Raw genomic sequence first — 22,775 nt, 5'->3', positions numbered from 1 at the left:
GCCTCAGGGCTGTAATTAGCTCCTGGGGTTTGTAAAATAATTGGAGATGTAGATGGCATTGGAATTGATAGCTGTCACCTGCTTTCTGAATAAAAACAGTCAATGAGGACAAAATAAGTCATCTATTCTCCTGGCAAGAGATTCTTAGCAAAACACTGCTTTGCTGATAGAGATCAAACCCCTGAAAATACAGTTATATTTTATCAAAATAAAAAAAAAAATCAAGCAGGTTTTATTTGGAAGGAAACTCATGAAAGTATCTGTTCCTTCCCTCTTGCCTGTTCACTAAAAGGAATGGGTTTTTTATTCTCAACTGATTCTTGCCTCAAACAGAAATGAGCAACTGTGCAAAATAAAAAAATAAATAAATTAATAATTCTTCATTAATTGTATTAATTAATCCTCTGCTCCTTCAACAGCTTTCTTTGAGCTCTTACTAATACGAAATTAGGCAGGCAAGCATCAAATCCTAGCACTGGAGAATTTATTTGTTAGTCTCCAAGTGTGTAACATTTACGGCATCGAGACGCACTGTAACGCTGACTGACTGTGCCCAGCAAAATGCCGTTCAGCTGCTGGGTAAGACGGTACTTTCTGTCTGCGATTCCACAGCTCTGGCTCCTCCACAAGGCCGCACGATGGGCACGGGAAGGTCCCCGGGCGGGCATCGGTCCCAGTGCCCCTCATGGGGCGGCGCTGCCCCTGCGGCACCGCAGCAGTGTGGGGAGCACACATCAAGGTGTCTCTGTTCTACACCACAGTGACTCCAGTCACCTTACCTCCCACCTGCTGTGACTATGAGTCACTGGAGAAACAGCAGGGAAACACCAGAGCACTGGAAATTGAGAACTGGCAGCTTGGTTTACGCCAAGCTTACGTGCTCACCACGTCCTTATGCCTGAGGGAGTAGTAGAAACCTGCCTTGGGCCAAAGGAAGACCAGAGGGTCTTTCCTGTGTATTTGTGAGAATGCATAATTCCAAAACATAAACACAAAATACAGTCTGCCCTCTCGTTTTCTTATACACTACTTGGAACCTTTAGAATACATGTAATTATTGTTTTTTGAAAAGTATCAGCAAAACATTACCATGACAATGGCCCACAATCAACAACCTTGCCCAGACTTGTGAAGAATGGCATGCAAGGCCATAACCCCACCAGGCACCCCAAGCTGCTCTGCCACTCACAGTCCATCTTCCATTCTCTCCAGGAGAGCCCACCTTTGTAAGGGGGAAAGGCAGGGCCTGGCTGTAGCTCAGTCACCAAAAGAACATTTTTAAGTGAATTTTGTAGGAAGAATAATTTCAGAAAGTGCAGCAGCAACAACATTAAGGAATGAAAATTATGAAGTCACAACAAAACAAGAACTACAGGTATTATGATAACAAATCTTGAGAAGTAAATGGGGAAAAAAATTGAATATGATCCTCCTCTCCTCATAAATTCATAATACTTTAGACAGGCTGCATCCAGTTAATCTGAATTAAAAAAAAAATCACACCATTTGGATGCACAGTATAACTTATTGCAAGTTAACCTACCATGACAGAGGAGCAATAAACTCAACTGGAATCGGTACTTTCAAAAGAGCAGCTCAAAGGATAAGATGCTGCCTTTGCACTGGGTGGGAAGTTGTAAGAGAAAGCATTCTAATGCTGCTCCTCTCATAAAAAACAGAGATAAATGGGTATTTTGTCTACATAAACACATTGCCTGCACTAGCACCTGCAGATGCATTCTTTACTATTTTTAATATTAAAGCACCTTCATTTTACAGATGTTGACAAATCTCTCAAAAAAAATATTCTGCTTTGCCAAAGTGCACAAAGCAGGAGTCTACAAAGGCAATTCCACAACCCTTTTCAGGTCTAGTGTGGTATGCACAGCGTAAAAGATGACCAAACTCAGAGAGATGAACATATAGCGATTTGAAAGATGAACGGCAGACCTTTCAAAAATGTTGTGCTGAACTAACAAAAATGAGTGATTCAGGAAGTTGCATGCAGTTGTAAGTTTTGGTCTCACTAGTAATCTTGGTCTTCGTCTTTGCCAAAGCGATCCCAAATTTCTGCTTAAGTTTTGCTGCCTTTTTTCCTGGTCTCTTGACTGTAAACTAAATTCTCAAATTACCAGAGCTGAAATAAGATAATGTTTTCTGTTATTAATGCCAATTCCACAATGTACAGCAATGTGCTGTAATAATGATAATAAATAACTAAGGAATTAGCTGACTTTCTGTTTATTCCCCAATCTCTGTTTTAGGAGGACATAAAGAACACATACTGCTGTCATGGAAATCTCTATTTTGCTATTTTGATCCAGACTTCTCTTTTTACATTGTATAAATTTACAATGCAAAAAGATCACAAAACACTGACACAGTAGTTCTCTGCAAGTAGAATCGAGAACATCCTTGTCTCAACTGTGAAGATCTTACCAGACTAGAGATGCGACACCCTTCTTCTCCCCCTGAAGTTTCCTGGTACTATAAAGAAGAATGTCAATGATAACAAAAGCCACTTGATACAGCCAGATGGGACTTGATTGTTAATAAAGAGATTGAGGAATTTTTTCCTCCCTGTACGGATTTATATAGTCCACTTAGCAACAGCAGCTGCAAAGACCTGCTGACAGCATTGCTGATGATCATTTATCTCTGATCTAGTAATTTGAATCAGTGAATAAAAAAAATGTGAAGGTCAGGAAAAGCCCATTAAGGCATTAAGACACGATAGTCTTTACAAAATCTCTAGTCTTAATTGCTGATGAAGCAGCTAATTATCCTTGACATGAAACTTGCCAGTGTATGAAATGAACTTTGACAATAGAGTTCTAACAGTACTTATCTATGCTTCTCCCACAGTAGATATTAATGGCATACCAAAGTCTTTAGAAAATACTTAAGGATTACCTGTTGGTGAGAAAAACTGCTTTTTCAAAGTTAGCATGAATGGGCACCAAGGATCTGCAGATTGACAGCTCCTAACTGACACCCTTCCCCCCCCAATAAACATAAACAACTCTCTCCCTACTCACCTCCCCCCCAAAAAAAGCAAAAGAAAACCTAAAAGAAACCTCAAAACAAAAGCCCAACCAACCAGGGGAATCCATTGTAGAGAGGCATTCCTGAAAACTTCTTTTATTCTTTTTATTTTCAGTAGTTGCAGAGAGCTGGGTAGGAATCTTTGCAACCATATTCACATTAACAGATTACAAGAAAGAAACAGGTGGAATATAACGAATCATAAAAGAATTAGGTTTTTCTTCCTACAGAAATAACCAATACTAAGCGGTTGCAAGGGTCACTGACCATATTGATAAAATGGAGACAGCCATCACCCTCAACACAGTTGGAAAATTTGATAGAGAGGGAGCATGAACAACTTAGAAAATCCTTAATGTCACAGTGAGTTTCTGTGCTCACCCAAACACATACTGAACAGTGATTAAACTGATATTAACATCATAATGCAGATACAGCCTTCAAATGAACAAGACAAAAAAACCTGACCAACTAAACCAACCAACCAACCAACACAACTCCCATGGAACAACACTGTATCTCCATGGTTAGAACCACCATTCTAGAAGTTACAAAGGCGCTGGCCATTTTATTGTGGGAGAGTTTAAATAAGTCTTAAATAATTTTTTTTCTGTCTTGTAAATTAATGTCCTTTCCAATTAATGCAGTTGATGCTGCAATGCCAGACTGCTATCTGTGGGAAGTATAAGGATAAGGAGCTCATTTACACAGAAACTGAAGCCAGAGGACAAGAGGATAGAATATTTAATCCTTCCCAAAACCCCTAATCCGATCCTTATCACAAAGGGGAAAAGGGGAAAAAAAAGAAAGAAAACAGCCAGAAAGAAAGAAAAGAACTATTTAAAAGTTAAAAGGAAGAAATTACTAGATTGTAAACTCATTTATAGGTAACTTTTAAATTTTGTGGAACTGTTCATCAACTCTTGCAAGATTACCAGAGTAATGATGGCAGAGGCAAACACACACAAATTAAAGAGAGGTCACAAAATCACAGAATGTTAAGGAGTTGGAATAGACCTTAAAGATCATTTAGTCCCAAACCCTGCCACCATGGGCAGGGACACCTCCCACTAGACCAGGTTGTTCATGGCCTTATACAAAAATTGTACAGAGAAGTCATAATTATTCAGCCTTAATGCTGTGTTCTGAACCCATTCTATAAATACAGCACAATACAAGGAGCACAACAGATCTCTTACACTTTATAAAACAGGGAAATAAGACCTGTACAATTTTTACATATCATAATTATCTCCTAAATTCAAGAGAATTTTCAAGGCCATAGACTCTAACACTGTATTGTAGTCCTTAAAACAGGACTCAATTTTTAAGTAATAGGACTCTATTTGCATTTTTTTGGTTGTGCGCACACACACACACACACACACACACACATTTTAAGCCTTGAAATGGCAATTTTACAGCCAAATTTTCTTCACCATTCTTCTCACACAGACTTGGTCACTGACACTAACAGCTACATTAATCATTCTTAAATTTACTTCCCAAGAGCAGCTGCCCTCCTGGTGCAATCTAATAAAACAGCTCTTGACCTATTTGTTCCCACCATCTTCCCTGACGTTTGCTGCTGTAACAGCTCACCTGGGACAACATATTCTGTTTTCCACAATATCTAATCGCCAAACTTTACAGTTGTTACAAGACTAATACAGAGTGGTATGCTTAATCACAAGAGAAACACTCCAGTATCTCACACATATGAAAAACAAAAGTGGGCTATACTTTGGGTTACTTCTGCTGAACCTGAGTGACGCTTAAAAACAAAAGCAGTTTCAATACTGTGCAAGCAAGATTTCAACAAAACAATATTCAAGTCCTAGATGGGGTATGGATTTTTAAAATCATTCTTTCCTCATTGCATAAGACAATGAAGAAGTTGAAGAAGGTACATTTTAAGTGAAACTTTAAAAACACGATTACCTCTTGGAAAAATAAATGAGTATGGAAAAATGATAAAATCGACTACAGAACACGCATATATAGAACTGCCATTTTTTTATCTTTTAAATGCAACCATATGGAAGAGGCAATGAAGGAAACACACAATTATATAATGGTTTAGTGAAAAAAACCCCTGTTTTATATATATATAACTAACTCTGATCCCACTAGTCATATTTAGCCTAAAGCCAAAATATAAATATAATAATAATAAATGAAAATACTGTACAGGTCTGTTCTAGGAGAACTGCATTACCTTACATTAAAAAACAAGTCTATTTTAGTGCAAGATTAAATATGACTAGCTTGCTACATAACAATTTTATAAAGTACCAATACAGAACATAAACAGCATGTGAACATTTCAACAATGAACAGATGACATTCATGTCTCCAAGCTGCTTAATGCAAAACCACATCTATATACATGGCAGAGATCTCCTCATTTTGAAAAACTATCAACAAGATAAAAATATGACCTTGCAGATTACAGGACACTTCTCTGTACTCATTCTTCTAAACTCTAAAATGTCAAGAAATTGTATGATCAGTAAAGCCATGTGAAAACAGGGATACACTCATTACGTGTAACATCATTATAAACTTTTTCAGTTTCAAGAAGTGAAAGCTTTTAAGCTAAAATCTCCACCTTAAACTACTCATCATCATGTTCCAAATAATATGGTTGTGAAATGGGTAAACACATTAGCAAGTTGCTAAAATTTAGAAAGAAAATGTCCATCTTTCTAGGTGAACATACAATTAAAAATATATCATAACGCAAGTAGAAATCATCTGTAGAACCTTGGTTTATTAAATGCTTCAAATTTGGAAACAGTGATCTGGAGATGTTCTTTTAATACACACTTTTTAGGTACTTTGGTCTTCTGAGAAAGGGATGTAATGATGGGGAAAGACAATGTGCAGTACAGTTAAAACTACTTTTCAAAACTACAACACATGAATGAAATTACTTGAACTACATTCCTGGCAGTAACAGAAGGCTTTTGTCCTAGAGAAGATGTGGACAACAGAGCACCTGATGACGCTTCTTTGGTGGCTTCTCACCTCAAACGATGAGGAAAAGCATCCCCCACAAATCATGTACTAAAAGGCAGAGGTGGGCCTAAGCTTTCTGACATTTTTATTACTGAATCTGCTGCTATTGCTACAGGAGCTTGACTTAAACAAATACTAGTAGTAGCTGTATTCTCAGGCTCTGTTTTTCCTGACAAAAGAAAATGTCCATTTCAGTAAAAGATTAAAATATTTTCTGTTAAGAAAAAAAAACCCCTTCTGTCTGCTTCATTTGACAAATATTAAAGGTTTCAGAACAACGAAGATTTGAGTGTTTCTACAAAGGAAAATCTGCAAAACTTTCCTGCCAGTGGAGGAACTAGGCAAGTTAAAAACATGGGACATCATAGCTGCATTTTTCTAAGTGTACGATCAAGTCTACATTAGCATTCAGAAAAACAAATTTCTTTACTATTCCTAGCAACAGCCAGGGTAAAACAAAGCTTTCCTCTTCACCCTTAAAATACTTCTAGTTTTACTCATGAAAACGTGAACATATTAAAAAATATTACATGGATATTATGACAATTGATTTCTAAATAGATTATATTCACAAGACACTAACAGCTCTAATGAATAATTTGTGCAAATTAGTTTTCAGATTTTTTTAAACAGAAATAAAAAAAACAAAGACTACTTGTGGTAGGAAAAACAGGTTTTTTTTAAAAGGAAAAAGTTGACATAATTTAGAAAATGTTAGAAAGAACTAGACATTTTCATTCAATATTCTAATAACTTATATTCCATTTAATAACATGAAACTTACTTAAACATGATCTTTTCCCAGCTGTGCTTGCACCTCCTGAACACAAATTTCCTCCTCGATGGACCAGTTCAAGTTCCAAGTTTGTTCTGTAAGAAAAACATAACAGTGTTGAACAGAACAGCATTATTGAACCTTCTACAGACATGAATGAGTCATGACAAACTCCCAGCATACACTTAATAAAAGCATACTGTGAACTAATCTTTAGCATGAGATACTGCCAAAAAACATCTCAGAATAAAACAAGCCTTATGAAGATGTTGCCATATGTGGTTATAAGTACTGTATTATTGGCATTGAGTTGTGACTGAAGAATTAAAAAAATTTTAATTCTGAGGCATTTTTCTGTATGCACACACAGCTCCTTGATAATAGGGGACTTTATGTGCTAATTGGAAAATACACAGATTGGCTAAATTTCAGTTCATCAAATACATCTAAAAGAGTGTTCTCTTTACTGGCAGGGCTTCTGTTTTGCTTTAAACAGACAGTACAATGGATATGGCATCAACTAACCAAGTATGAATACAGTCTAAATTATAATGAAAGCACTGACCTTTATAGATAAGTTAGTTAATAAAAGCCTGGGAGGTTAATTCTGAATCAAATACTGGCATTCACTGCAGCTCATCAGTATGGAACAGGAGTTGTGTCACTAAATCTCTGCACATCCCAATGATGCTTTCTTTCTTAGTATTATTGTAATCTGATACTTAGGCACAAATTGTTTAGGCCAAATTTGATAACTTTGTTTAATTTTGGAATTGGATGCTTTAGTACTGCATTATCTTTTGCCCCCAAGATTTGGAGCAAACAATTTATGTTATATTCTCTCAGAGCTTGTTTTAATAAGTCAACATACATTTCTTCAGTTAAAATAAAGGAATACAATTCTATTACTCTGAAATGTTATTTTGCTAATTCAATCCAAACTGCAAAGTTCACTCTTAACATATTTTGTCCTTTAACAAAAAATCAAACAATTTTAGGTTTAATATAATAACTGAATATATATTGAAATCTATTCTAGAATTTTAGGAACATAGCGTATCTAAGCTAAGAACACACACCCCTACACACGTATATTTAAGAAGAAACTACAGGATGACTATTTTATTCATAAATTATTTTTTAAGAATTTCAGCTCTATGAACTTGAAAGAATAACACACTTTTGATATGCAATGTTTGTTAAGATACTTTCATATGTTTTTAAAATAGCAACATTTCTGAATATTACTATTCCTAAGTTTGCAGCTTATGCCATCCATTTCTGAAGGAATGCTTTAATCCTCTCTACTCAGAAAAGGCAATTTAACATTGATAATGTGCCTGCTCAGAGCTCCATCTGGTTGCTGCTGATAAGGGCATCTGTGTGACAGGGGAATTTTCCACTCTTCAGGCGATTTGTAGTGCTCACTGAACTTCTAAAAATCTACCAGCAAGGAAGCAGGGACAGGGATTTCATATTAGTGGACAAAATAGCAACTGTAGATCAGCATGTGCTAGTTCATCATGGGAATATAAAGAAAACCAGTATGTTTATTTTTACAAACCTTCTGATAACTAATTCCTAGAACAAAATTAATAGCAGTCTTCCATTAAAACCAAGATACTTAAGATTTAAATCAAAAAGACTACCTGAATATCTAAGAATAATTTTCTAGATCTAGAATTTTAAATTTTCCTTTCACCGAGAAACATGTACAACTTTACAAAACAAACCTCAGGGACAATTCTGAAAAAAACCTCTTGTTGATACATAGAAGGCATCATATAGCACTTCTTGCTACAGGGAATATAAGGAGAGTTATTTTTGGAAACATATACTCCTTTCACACATATCATACCAGCTCGCACCTCCCACCCTTCTTCATTGCCCCCAGCTTCTCAAAGACAACACCTTTCAGCTCAGCTTTCTTGGAAATGTATTAACCTTTTCCTTCAATACATCTTTTTCAAGACATACCTGAACTTTGGCTTACAAGTGCACAGTAGATAAAGCACCTTCTGTGAAAATGAACACTTACCTATCATAAAATATCCTAAATCAGGCACAGACCTCAATCATATTTGAAGGAGACTAGTGTATCTCCTCCCTAATTTCAGCTCCCTTCTGTCTTGAGGACCTGAGCACCCTCTGCCCTTTACTGAAGAAAAGTAATGAAGAAAAACTGGGGGCATCTGATAGAAGTGTGGAACACAGAGCGGTCTCAGAAAGCCTTCTTTGCTATCTCAGCCTTCTCAAAGTGAAGGAAAGAGGAGATAGAAAATCCATGTGAGTGACTGTTTCCTCTATCGAAAAATCTTTGCGTCATTCACTGGAGCAACAAATTTTGTAGAACACTGGCTTTATCTTCCTCACTCACAGAAAAAAACCCCGAGAAGATGGATTTTGCTCAGTTGTCCAGACTCATGATTAAAACCAGACCTACTTCATCCCTTCTTGTGGGCTTATATTAGAGAAACATTGGAGTGGGGAGGGTGATTGCATCTTTCTCAGAATTCACACAAGGACAGAGTAGGGGGAAGTAAAAATGCAAAGCCCTTTCCAGAAAGGGAACATATTTGGATGGACCCCCTCTTCCTATTATGACAGAAAAAGCATATTAAGTGCTATCATTTTTCCCACTTCACTTTACAAACACAACATATATATGGAAAAAATCCAGATACTGAGGCACAGACTGGAAGGAAAGAACACAGGACTCTTACGTTAATCTATACATAGCTGACAGAAATGGGTCCCTTCCAATTCAGGATATTCTATGATTCCATCTTGGCATAGCCAAGAAAAGCACGAGACCTACAGCTATGCAATAGAGAAACAATCCTCCAAGATACTGCCACAAATGACAGTCACCAATGCTATGAATGTGGAACTATTAAAAATAAAGCTAGGCACATGTGAATTTGTGAATAATACACTGCACTACTCTCAAAAATGTCAGCAAAGCCAAGAAGGGAGGCATATGAAAAGGGTACAAATTTAACAAGGTAAGACTGTAGGCAAGACTGCAGCAGGAGATAGCCAAGGAGCTGCTCTTCCAGCTGTGCATGCAAATCAGGATGCCAAGACCCAGAATGCTAGCAAAACAGACAGGGGCTAGCCCTCCCACTAAGTGGTAGAGAATTCCTTTGTAATTTCTTTTTCTCTGCTACCAGTGACATCTGTCCGGGTAAGCAAAAATTAAGAAAAGTAAGTTTCTGTTTTCCTGAAGCAGAAAGGATAAGCTACAGCAAACTGGCTACATCTCGTTTCACCAGCAGTATTCCCATTCCAGCATGCAGAAATCCACTTCAAAGCTGGCCTCCAGCTGTAAACTAGCATCTTTTAAGACAGCAGATGATGTCCTTTTCTGATTGAAAATGGAACACAACTTATAAGAAGATTAAGAGTGTTTAATTCACTTGCAAATATATAGAGTCAATAAAAATATCACTGCATTCAAATGTTTATTTAAACAGGGGCTGCTTATCATCTTGACCACTTTATCTGTATGTTAAATACCAGGAAAAACTGAATAACAGATGTAGATGGTCTGACCAAAACCAATTAAGAGCTTCAGAACACATGAAACTAGAAATACACAAAGTTACTGGCTGGTAAGGAACAGAGGGGTATCATTACCTCAGAAAGAACTGGATGGAAATAAGAAAGAAACAGGTTGAATGATAGGAATAACTTCCAGAAGGCAAGTTACTTCAGTACATAATTTTGTAAGCAATTTTAATTGTGGATAGTTCACTGTTTGAATACTTAAAATTAAACAACACATACTAAAATCATGAAAAGAAAACTCTTTCAGTTTGGAGGACAACCAGCTAACTTACATATTTATTTCCATAAATACAGTCTGCAAGGTTGTATTAAAATGCCTTTTTAACAGTTGAAATTTTTTTTAACCTGTAGTTCTTATGCAATTATCAAGTAGTAGAAGCACATAAATCTGGATTGGGCAGAAATTAACCACTTTGTAGCTGATCTGCCAGCCACCCTCATAAGTGATCTTATGAGTTATGGTAATGATACAGAAAGGTTGGATCCAACACCTGAAATCCTTCAGTCATGGATAAATGGAAAATTGCTGACACCAGTCTAACCTAACAAGAAGAGGTCACAATGAGTACAAGTGGTATATCCTAATCACAGCAGTGAAATTTCTCTCCCCAGCAGTGCAAGCAGCAATGAAATGCTGCTCTGGTTTGAAGTATTTTTAACTCTTGGAATGAAAAAAATCTTGGGCTCCATGTGTAAATATAAAAATAATATATAGAGACATTTAAAAATATGTTTAGCTAACATTTTAAAGATTATATAACATTACACCCAGAAATGTACTGTAACACTATTTTTGCACCTTAAATGGCATGATTACATATTTTTATATGCAAAACACTAATTTAGAGTCCTTTGTATTTCTGGAAGGGTAAAAAATCAGTTAAAAAATTCTTGAAGAATACAGATATTTCTTTTAATACAATTACACAATAATCTAAACTGGAAGAGGATTCAGGAGATTAGATGGTCTAATCTTCTGTCAAAAACTGACCCTTAGATTTGATTACTCAGAATCCTGCCAAGCCAAGTCTTGAATATTTCCACTGCTTATATACTAAAGACAGTCAGCAATCAGAGTTTATGAAAGCACAATAGAAAAATGCTCCTGGATGGTATCCCTTGTGTGCTTGCAGCTTCTCTGCAGTCAGCACCTACCCTGAAGGCCTCAGTGAGTCTGAGTTTGGAAAACTATTTGCTTAATGAGTATTTCAACTTCTTATGGGAAAACCTTCCACTATAGTAACTCTGAAAAGATTAACTATTCAGGGTATCTTAACATTAATGGTATAGATGGAAGGGAGGACTGTTAGATTTTCTTGGAGACTGTGACACTGACAGCTCTAAAACTGCAATCAAACTTCACAAAGAAAATGCTGGTGGTTTCAACACTTTTTCTAGAAGTCTACTCACATGAAGAGAGATTCATGGTTGCTGATGCAGAAAAAGATCCTTCTGAGACTCCCACTTAAGTAAATAAAACTAATGTTTTGGGAAAAAAATTTAAAACACCCTCTGATATAAAACCTAGCAATATGGCAGTGATACAGAAATAATCTCATTCTGCTAAAGAAAGGTAGGAGAGAGTTGATAATTTTGGAAAGAAAGGTAGAGAAAGAAATTCAACATAAAAGTTTGATATATGGAAAGCAAAACCCTGAATGAAGAAGAACACTAAATAAGCACACGACACATTGTTCTCCAGGTTTTATGCCACTGCTGCACATACTAAAAATTAGAACTAAGAGGCACATCATTTTGCATATGCCTGCATATGACCAGAAAACATAACCTTGATGTACTAAGTATTCAAAAAGTACTTTCTGGAGAGTATGAAATATTTTCTTTTTTTGAAGAAGAAGAAGAAAACTATCTGGTGACTAAGAACATTAGTGAGAAATACAGAAAAAAAAAAAACAAAAAGAAAAACATACCCACCTGGCTACAGAATACATGAACAGGAAATCGTTGTCAGGTGATCCAGGACTCTTACTATAATCTGTATACTTCTTCTGTGTGGTACTTTTTATATCTTTCATTACAGATTCCATTTCTTTACTGAGATTGGTTTCAGACTATGAACAAAGACATGAGAGAATATTACTTAATTTTACCTCAACAAATGCAGTAGTTGATTGCAAAGTATAGCACTTTCATATCTGTAAAACACATTTGCAGGTTATGAAAAAATATGCATTAAAAGCCAGTATTCTGTCTCACAGAAGTGTTAAAATATTCTGCAAAGTTATTTTGATTTGTTCTGAAGATAAAAACATAACTGCTTTGTCCAACTCCTAAGTTCAAGAATCTCACTGCCTGTGTTCTTTTAAAGTATATTTGCACTGTACAAGTATGCAAAAATAACACAAAGCATCTCCAAGATTGGAAGGTTAACAAAATTTAATTTATTCTGCCTTTCAGATGATCTCATGAAGCTTTGTAACACATAAGCATCTGTAAACTGTTCTTTCTGTAAAACAAATAATCCATACCTTAAGAAGTTCTTAACAGGTATTGTTTAAATAGCTTCCAGTTACAAGAATATTGTTGGTTTTATATTGTAAAGAAATGACAAATTAATTTTATACTACATGACTCCATTTTATGTAAATCGCTCCGGAAAAAAACGAAAATGTACTCCATAAAAAATTATATTAATCACATTTTGTCACAGCTTTTCAATTGTTTATTTTTAGTAGGTAATGCAGTAAGTACTTTAAATATTTAAAATTTCTTTATGTGAAAAAAATGGTATGCTGTCTTCCATATCAGAAAAGAATGAACTTTCCCAGGTTCCCAAGTTTTTAAGAGGTCACAAATGCAATATAATGTAAAAACTGAAAGGTAGAGGCAAATTAACAAGGATCTTTCTGCCTTACACTGATGCTTACTGGGAAAGTTCCCAGCTGTTCTTGAAGATCTTCCACCTCTTGTACAAGGTCTTGCATACACTTGTTACTATGACTTTGCCAAACGCTTCTCTCCACGTTGTTTCCGGGATAACAAGGAAGAACACTGTTAGCAAACTGCCTACAGAGGGGACAGGTAAATTCTCCTTTGTCCACTGAAAAACCCTGGAGGACTTGGTCATTCTAAAAGAAAATAAAGAACATGTAACTGAAATTTGCAGAAGATTACAGTTGTTTTATTTTGATATTTCAAATGTATAGCTAATTCTAAGTCTAAAACCAAAAACCTGTAAAGAAAGGGTTATTATAATAGTTCCTCACTTTACTGACAAAAATCTTTACTAGAGACTGTCTTACAATCCTCCAACTCAACCTTCCTAATTTTTAAGTATTCTTCATTGTCAACAATATCCCCATAATAAACTAGAAAGACCTCAACGGAGTGTTTTGAACCTTTCATGAGTGTTGTCTCTTTCTAGCTATTTCCATAAAGTCTGAGACTCCAAGTACAGGCTTAAAAAAAACCTAATAAAATAGCCACTGTAGGGCAGCATGAGAAAAATCCTGATTATTTCTTGTATCACATGAAGGATCAAAAAATGGACGCAGAAGTATGTGTCTGGGAAGTGAGGACACTTCCTCAGTATTCATGTCACTAGCAAGCAACCTTGCTTCTGTGTCAGGAGTTGCCTCCATGGTTTCCCATTCCTGGGAGAACTGCTAAGTAAACAGTGACTGTAATGTAACCTTCATGCAATCAGCCCAGAATGCTGAGGCTTTTACATACCTTACTGGATGGTCACCTCTGATCGTATTATGTAAAAATAAATGTTTTATCCAGATGAAAACAAGTCTATATAAATTATTTTGGTAATAAGAATGCTAGGAAATATTCAAAATTATTATGCACACATCTAGGTAGTAGTAAAACATGCTAAGATCAGAAGTTCACTTAAATAATTTAGAAATGTTCAACAATGAGGTGGAGTAACAGTTTATTTCAAGTTTAATAGAGAATCCATCAAAAAAGTGACTTCCGAGTTTATGTGATGCAAAAAATTACATTTCCAAAATTCTGTAAAGTGAAACTCCACCATGAAAGTCCAGATTTTATTGCTATATTATTTTATACAATTTTTATATTATGTTACATTTATCCTGACAACACAACTACTGCTGAAAGCAAATTTAAATTAATATGGAAAAGAACAATTCATCATGGGATCCAATCAAGATTGCACAGCTTCCTATTTCTCTAGAGGTTAAGTTTCAGTAAGACCACTGCTGATACTAAAAATAGAAGGTATTGCTCAGTTTTTCTGAAAATGAAATCAACGAAACTTACAAAGAAAAAAAAAATTAAAGAATAATGCATAAAGTAATCTTGAATAAAAAAGTAGTTTTATATGAACAAGAAGTCATCATTTAGTCTTTGTTTTATTACATGGGTTAAGTATTTTTTCTGATATATCAAAATAACTGAAAACAAAGTACTTTTGTTAATAATGTCAACATGCAATAAGAGATTTAGTATCCATAGTTCTTGAAAACACAATAAAACCATCTTGTCCACTCATGTAAACACAAGTATTCTTTCTATGATAAATTCAATTGATTTCAGTAAGAACAGTTCAGATCCAAATAAACAAATATGACCTTTAGTTTTACTTACCCGTAAAGATTCCATGTAAGATTTGTGACAATCTATGTGTAAAGTGTGACCACATGTTTGTACATAAACACCTCCTTCCCAGCCTATTGACACTGCTTGCAGACAGGAACTCTAAAACACAGCAAAACCAGTAAGAAACAAAGCTTATATATAAAGCTATATAAGTATTTACCCAAACTTATTTTAAGATTTGAAAGATACACAGATTTTTTTTATTTGTGTGCTATCTCATTAAAAGACATGCTGTAGAAATAAAGGAAACTTCATTTTTTAAAGTACTGACTTAAGCTAACTTACACAGCTGCCATTATGCTATTCTTTCCAACCAAGAGCCAAACAGTTAAGTTAAACTTCTGCAGTTCTTATCACTTAAAATAACCATTTCATCAAGGAACCTCTTGTACTACAGCATAAAGGTGGCTATAACTCTTAACATCTGTTCCAATAGTAGAAGTTATTCCATGTACAAGGGCAAGATACTGTTCCAATACATTTCATTCAGTTTTGTAGGTAACCAAAATAACAACACTACTGTTATATAATTTAGCCTCAATCTGTTTTAAAATTCAGTGTAAAAACTTAGGGTTTTTAATGAGTTGTTGAACAACATTATATATAACTCATCGTAGTGGGAAATGAGAACAAATACTTGTTTAGTGAACTGAGTTTTACAAAGGATTGTTTAGAAAACATTGGCCTTAATCAAGGACTGTACTTACAGTCCACATGTCTAAAAGTTACCTCACTGGTAACTTTTTTCCAGAAAACAATGACCTGAAGAAACAGGTACCTCTGGCACACTTACTGTAAGGAACTCTAGAAAATTCTCTTAAAGAATATCTAACTATAGTCAGTCTCATTATTAGATTGCCATTTCTCAAAAATCTCATGCACAGATTGAAAAGTACATTCTGGTTATACATTGAAGGAACAGAAAAAGATTTATTGCTACCAGAATTGGGAAACAATTTTTAGTCTAGACTCGCACTAAAATGGTCTTAATGTATAATGCAAAATCAGTGTACCATGAATAACCCTAATAGCTCCATTTTCTAAGGACCTCCTACCATCTCTTTTTTCTGCATATGAGCAGGAAATCAAATGCTCCTGTTTACCTTGCCTCAACATGTTATTCATAAGGTGCTATGAGCCTCTCAGGTCATAAAGTAAGGAAGTTTTTCTCCTGCTGGTGAAGTATCAAGGTCACATGATACATCTGGATAAGCACCACAGGACAAATGTTTCATTCAGGAAAATAATTATTTACTGCATGTATTTAATGAGGCTACTTAGTAGCAGTTGCAAAAAAAGGAGAAAAAAACCAAAACCCAAAGTCTTAGCAGAAAGGTTTTACTCTATTACTCTTGAGTTCAGAAACAAAGGAGATTCCAAAGCAAACCACGAGCTTGGGATGGAACACACCTGTATCAAACTACTGGTTACACAGTACTACGTGATTCTGTAAACAGCCTTATCAATCCAGTATACAAAATTTTATTTCCTAAACCTTAGTCATAGCTCTCCATATTAAAATTAATTACTTTCAGTGATTTTTCCTTTAATGGGCAAGAACTCCACTCCCTGACAGCAAGCATCAAATTTCAGCTAAGAAAGTGCAAAAAGAAATCAATAGGGAAAGAAGTGATCTGTTTTACCTAATCTGTATACTGCATGTAGCTTTTGAATGGGATTTTTTAATTGATTTTTTTTCTTCTAGCAGAATAAGCCAACTTAAAATTTTTACATCTGGGTGAAATTATTCACTTGCCTCTTGCAAGCTGTTGTTAAAGGAAGGACATTTACTGGAAAGGACACAGTTGATAAACAAAAGGACTTCTTATTGCTTAGCTCAGCTGAACAAGACACTCAAGACACTAACAGATGTTTCCATTTTCATGTCAAAAGAAATTTAAGGATTAGTTCTTTCATGCAGAGATTTGTTTTTTAGGACAGTAGTGACCTGGAAACTTGAAAGCAAAAACAGTTAATTCAACTAATGTTTGATTGAGGACTGTAATTTGTGAAAGAAGGATGTATTTGCTCATTGCATTACAGTGTATGTTAGATTAGTCTGTTGGTAGTGCTACTGCACAGAAGCAGAGATATACACTTCAGTAAGATCAAGTTTTTGAGTAACATTTTGCTTAGAACTCCTTCCACTTGTAAGATGCAAATATGTAAAAATAAAGCTCCAGTATTAATTCAGTAACTATCTGAAACAGTAAACCAACATCATCAGTGTCAAAAGAAGAAAAGCTTGTCCACAGATTCTTTCTGAACAAAAAATATTCTTTCATTCAAAAATAATATTCTGCTTACATCTTAAAGAGTTTTTCTTTCTAGCAAGAGAATTTATAATATTTGTCTTAGAATAAGGTAATTCTCTGAAAACATGGCCCAATTTTTAAAACTGCATCAAAACAACTATGAATTTTAATCTATGGTAATCTACATAAGCAAGCTTGGCTGCAGTTGGTAAATTTTAGTTATGTGTGGATGACATCATGAAAAAGCTAGCAATTGTGTCAGAGTAAAAACTGCCACACTTTCTCCTCCTTAACGCCAATATTTAAGCTTCTAAAGGTGATTATTTATTTAGATATGCCTAAAAACTCTTATCTCACCTGGGACTATTCTATAGAAGCTAATTTAAGGTCACAGGTTACATATTCTTCTCCCTCAGAACGATAGCTCAGAACAGTTACATATCATCTTATACAGCTCTTCAGGCATTAGGAAGGAAAGTCACAGGCAGCACTTCCACAAAGGTCTACAACTGAACATGTCCTGTTAAGCAGCAAGAACTGGCTCTCAAATTTTAATATGAAAAGCTCTTATTTGGTTTTGTGAAGGAATACAAAACTCTTCTTGGAACACATAATTAGGGGAAAGCCAGACACTATTTAAAAATAAGGACCCTATAAAATGTAAACACTTCAGAACAACTGCAACATGGAAAAGTGTTCACTAAATGTAGAAATGAAACTAGGAGAACTCTAATTTGTAATTTCATTTATCTTTTTACACAAATGATTCACAAGTGGTAGTACTGTTCATATGAAAAACTTACATCTTTGAAGTATCTCTGTAGAGTTGAAAGCCTCACGTCATGCAGCGCTGCACAGGTATCCCAAGGATATATCTGCTCCTCCTCGGTAGTTGGCAGTCTCTTTGGTTCAGTGCTATTGCGGCACTGCCCCAACACTGGATGAAGAAAAGCACCAATAAGGAATGCAATGAATATCAATATGCTAAACAATTAAGAAAACAAAAATCAGGTAATTGTGGTTTGTAGCTACAATGTGCTTTGTTGGTGTTAAAAAGTAAAAAATTATTAGAGAAACTAAATACTGAACATCGTGCTTTTGCACTTGTACGTAAAGTATATATATATATCTACACCCACATTATATATATTCATACACACACAAACACATATCTAAGTATAGACAAACTGATGGCTGTTTAATTTTCTTTTTCTTTTAATACTGATTTTCCTGCAAGTCTACTATATACTCTGCATTTGCAAAAGCTAACAGGAACTAGGAGGGAATTAAACTGTTTGGTTTTTTCCCAAACATTTAAAAGTTTTCTCAATATCCTTAAGTTACACATGTGCCTCAGAGAAGGCCATCCACAAAAAACCCAGGAGACTCTGTGTTTCCAGGCTTCATGAGACACAACAGAATTTACACACACGCGTTAAAAGCTGCAGAAACACTGCTTTTCCTGCAAGTCACACATTCATACCTGAGGATGCTTGTAATAGTACAACTAGTCCTGTAGGTCTGTCTTCAGTAGAAGGCCCGCTTTGTCCACAAATAACACAATCATATATTGCCTCAGAAACGTGCTGTTCGGATGTAGCTACCTCCATGGCGATATCGACATCTGGAGATTCTATAAAAGAATAAGAAAATTTATATTAAACAGAGGCAAAGAAATCCAATTGCATCTGCACTGATGTAGTGATGAAAAAACTCCAAAATAATTTCTCTAGTTTATCTACAACTAAAGCATGGACAATTAGCTGAAACTAACCTTGCTGCTTCAAACAAAGACACCTACAAAACAAAGTGCATGATTTCCCATATTCAGAAGTCCTTCCTGAGGAATTATATGTTTCATTCAAGTTTTGTATTAAATTTGATCTCTCTAAAACGTCTGTAAAAAGAGATCTAACTTCTATTTCATTAGATACTATACTGAAAACTTAAAACATAGAGAGATTAAGGGCAATGGATATGAATCTCTAGTCAAACCAGATTTGCTAAGATTTGCTGAGTGAAACAACAATTAGAAGGAAAAAGTTAACCTGGAGACCTTAAAAATAATTTTAAGATGCTTAGACGTACGTAGTGAATGAAATGTGCAACTTAAATGGGAAATTTTTATTTTAATATGAAACTGGGACAATTTTGTGTGCATTAAGAAAGTAATCAGCTGTGATGCAGCACATGTTTAGGTGTAAACAAGACATATCAGAGATGTGGTTTTCTCATGGTCCACATTACTACTTTGTAGGTGCACAGACAGAAAGGTTCAAGGCTAAGGACCAGTTTTGAAGTATCAAAACTATTGCACTTGACACAGCTTTGTTCACATGACAGTTGGTGGTGCTGGTTTTGGGGCAAGCAATTATAGGTTATGGTACAATCAAAGGTAATGTGGATAGAGCCTTCCCAAATCTTCGTTCGTGAAGTCTAGCCATGACAATCAAAGGTAAGAATTCTTTATTGGCTTGAAAGAAAAGCATCTTAGGACTAAATGATTCTCTCCTTACAGCTCAAGGAACACACAGTCAGCCTCTTGATGTAGAATATGAGGGTTCTTTGTTTCTTTCCTAGAAGATAATTTTTCCAAAGAAAACACTTCCTCCCTACCTTCAACCATGCCCTTTATCTCCCTGATTAAGTAGGCAAAGGTATTGGGCAGAGAACCCAAAAACTGTGAGTACAGCAACAGTCCTCATGCAGAATGGTTTTTAGGAGAGCTGCTGTCTTCTGAGAATCCACAAGTTCAGCACAGGAGGCTGCTGCCATAAGGAGAGGTGTGTTTGATGCCAGGCAGTGGATTTCTCTGCTATAAAGAACTCCATGCAATAATCTCACAGGGAAGAATCAAAATTACACTGTTTTAGTAGCTATTGATTTCCCAGACATTTATTGAGCATCACATGAAAATGAACCCCAATTTTCACTGACATGCAGTTATTAATATTGTACACACATCTATCACCATCTAGTGGCAGCCAGATGTACAATGAAAGAAAAAGCACAATGCATCAACTGCAAAACATCCAGAAAACCTAGAAGCAAACTGTAGCACAGAAGGGAGGAGATCAACACTAATGCTACATTTTTGTATTTAACATCACCTCATAATTGTGTAATGCACACTCATGTACACCTGTGTATCAAAAGCATGACACAAGAATGACTAGTTTCAGCCTTCTTATTTCACTTTCTCAAAAATTTTTTCAATATGACAGAAAATATGCATCCATTCAATATTTTTCAGACGTGTAGAAAGAGAAGACAGTATGTCATGCTGATTTTGAACAATTCCATGGAAGTCCTAAAAATCAGTCAATATTTAATTAACAAAATCACATTCATTCATCATAGGTTGCATATTTTTAACCTAAAGGAAAACCACATACAGAACTAAGTATTTAAAAGACGTTTCAAAGCAGTTCAGTATATGCAATCTATACTTCCTATATGCCTATATGCAATAGGTACATATAAATCAGGCTAATTTAATTTTAGATCAATGGTCATGATCAAATGCATACTTCCTTCTCACCTACTTAGATTTAATGCTAGGCTACTTTGGCAAACAATTAAACTTCAAGGAAACTAAGCTTCTAGCAGGAAGGAAGACTTCCTAATAAAATAATTTCCACCCAAGCTAGTGAAAGAAAACAAAGGGAAAGTGGCAAGAAATTAAAATCTCAACAATTAAGCATACCCAAAAAACTGCAAGCAAATAAAAACCTTCAATTCTTTTTGAACTGACTATGATAAACCTGAATTACTCACTTAAACTGGTTGTTAGCTTCTCTGGAAGACAAGACTTCAGTTTGTCTGAAAGGGTACATTTTGGTTGTGTAATTCCTGGTTTGAAAACGTATCAGTGGCAATCCAGAAAAAAGAAAGCAAGCTATATATATAGCAATAATCTCCAACTTGTCTTCCTTGCCTTCTGGAGTTTTGCCTCTGTGGAGCTCCAGTGGAAGCAAACCAACACTGCTCCACCAGCTCTGTGATCTACAAAGACTGTTAAGGACCAGGACAAACATGTTTCAACTCAAAAAACTGTTGAAAATGAGAGAGATTCTTTCCTACAAACCTACTTCTAAAATATTTCATTAATGCATTGATACTTGTGAATATAAAGCCATTGCCATTTCTCCATTATACTTCACTTTGAGTTATATATTTCCTATTTCACATGGGGAAAAGTAAAACTATACTGCATTTTACTGCAGTAGTAGTCATATGGAAGCTTAAAATCCCCACAAATTTGTAGCTCCACACCTTTTTTTTTCTTTTTTTTCTCCATTTCATATAAACAAAAGCACAGAAACGCTTTGTGTTTTCCACAGAAATCTGTGGAGCCTTTATTTAAAGTGACTGGAGCTGTAATGCTATTTTATTGATTTGATTTAGAAAATACACATTCTTGACAATTTTTAAAGCATTTGCTAACATCTAGCTCCCAAGATTCAATTATAAAAAGGCAAATAAATAAAAATTATTATTTTATTAAATGTCCTGTTATACTAATGAAAAGATTTTATAGTCAAAGACTGATTCCAATATAACATAAAATCTCACTATTCTGGCTAAAACCCACACCTGAATCAACACCCTGATCAATTCACCAAGTTTCTCTCATGAGATTTGTCTAATGTTATAACACATCTCACCCCTTTACAGTGGGTTCTGGAACTTTTCTTTGTCCTTGTGAATTATTCCAGATATCTAGATAAATATGAACCTCAAAACAGCAAAGGAGGATAAAAACATTTAAACTGTGACAGAAATCCAGGGCAGAGCCAAACACTACCGTTCTCAAGAGTTTTTTATTTAGCTCTTAGTTCAGTTTTGTACCACCGGAAGTGATAGGCACAGAGTTACAAAAACCTATCATTTCCTACCTCCTAACAAATACTGATCAGTCTGCTAAAATCTAGCACACTGTTTTATTGCAGAATATACTGCTGCCTGAATTTCTTTTCATTTCTACTCTCCAGAGCTAAGGATGCATTCTGTTACTTCCCCCATCCAGCAAAACCCCAGAACCCAAAGGGCTTTATAAACACAGTAACTATAGTTCACAATTTCTGTTGACTGTAGTCAACATTTGTTCTGCTGTATACATTGTGTCAAAGCAGCCCCTTGGCATCAGAGCAACCATTAGTATGCTAATATTCTTTGCCCTGACCCAGCATATATAGTCTCAAGAGATCAGTACCTAATTTATTTTTCTATCTGGGTTCAGAAGATTGAGTGTTAGGAAATGTATGTCACCTTGCACTAAAACTCTGCACTTCTGTTAAACTCTAGCTACAGAACGTTTGCTTGAAGGACAAAATGACGTCCTGCTAAGACACATCATAAGAAAAATACAAAAGACCATCTGCATAATTACTGAGAGGCATTAAAAATATTTAAAAGTCACACTGGGCACTTCAGAGACAACAAAACTATGGAAGAAATGAGCGGTATTTTAATAATTTTTCTAATTAACGAATTAACTAATTTAAAAAATTTTCACT

The 22,775-nt window shown here is 35.3% G+C and overlaps 1 protein-coding gene across 6 annotated transcripts in view; it reads right to left on the bottom strand.

Annotated features, from left to right (window-relative positions):
* UBR3 (ubiquitin protein ligase E3 component n-recognin 3) overlaps window positions 1-22,775 on the bottom strand; it is a 105,254-nt gene that overhangs the window by 26,013 nt on the left and 56,466 nt on the right. For 4 of the 6 annotated variants that reach the window (XM_018072488.3, XM_018072491.3, XM_018072493.3 and 1 more), the window contains 6 exons: window positions 18,740-18,889; window positions 18,060-18,193; window positions 14,990-15,100; window positions 13,288-13,500; window positions 12,347-12,483; window positions 6,851-6,936 (listed from right to left, as the gene is read on the bottom strand). In XM_018072488.3, coding sequence (XP_017927977.1) covers window positions 6,851-6,936; window positions 12,347-12,483; window positions 13,288-13,500; window positions 14,990-15,100; window positions 18,060-18,193; window positions 18,740-18,889 — 831 coding nt within the window. The remainder of the gene's footprint in view (window positions 1-6,850; window positions 6,937-12,346; window positions 12,484-13,287; window positions 13,501-14,989; window positions 15,101-18,059; window positions 18,194-18,739; window positions 18,890-22,775) is intronic. The other 2 variants (XM_018072490.3, XM_018072492.3) reach the window with 1 other exon arrangement.

The sequence above is a fragment of the Manacus vitellinus genome, unplaced genomic scaffold (assembly GCF_001715985.3).
Source record: "Manacus vitellinus isolate BGI_N305 unplaced genomic scaffold, ASM171598v3 scaffold_22_pilon, whole genome shotgun sequence".
Lineage (NCBI taxonomy): Eukaryota > Metazoa > Chordata > Aves > Passeriformes > Pipridae > Manacus > Manacus vitellinus.
The sequence above is the reverse complement of the archived record's forward strand: the minus strand, read 5'-3'. Positions and strand labels throughout refer to the sequence as shown.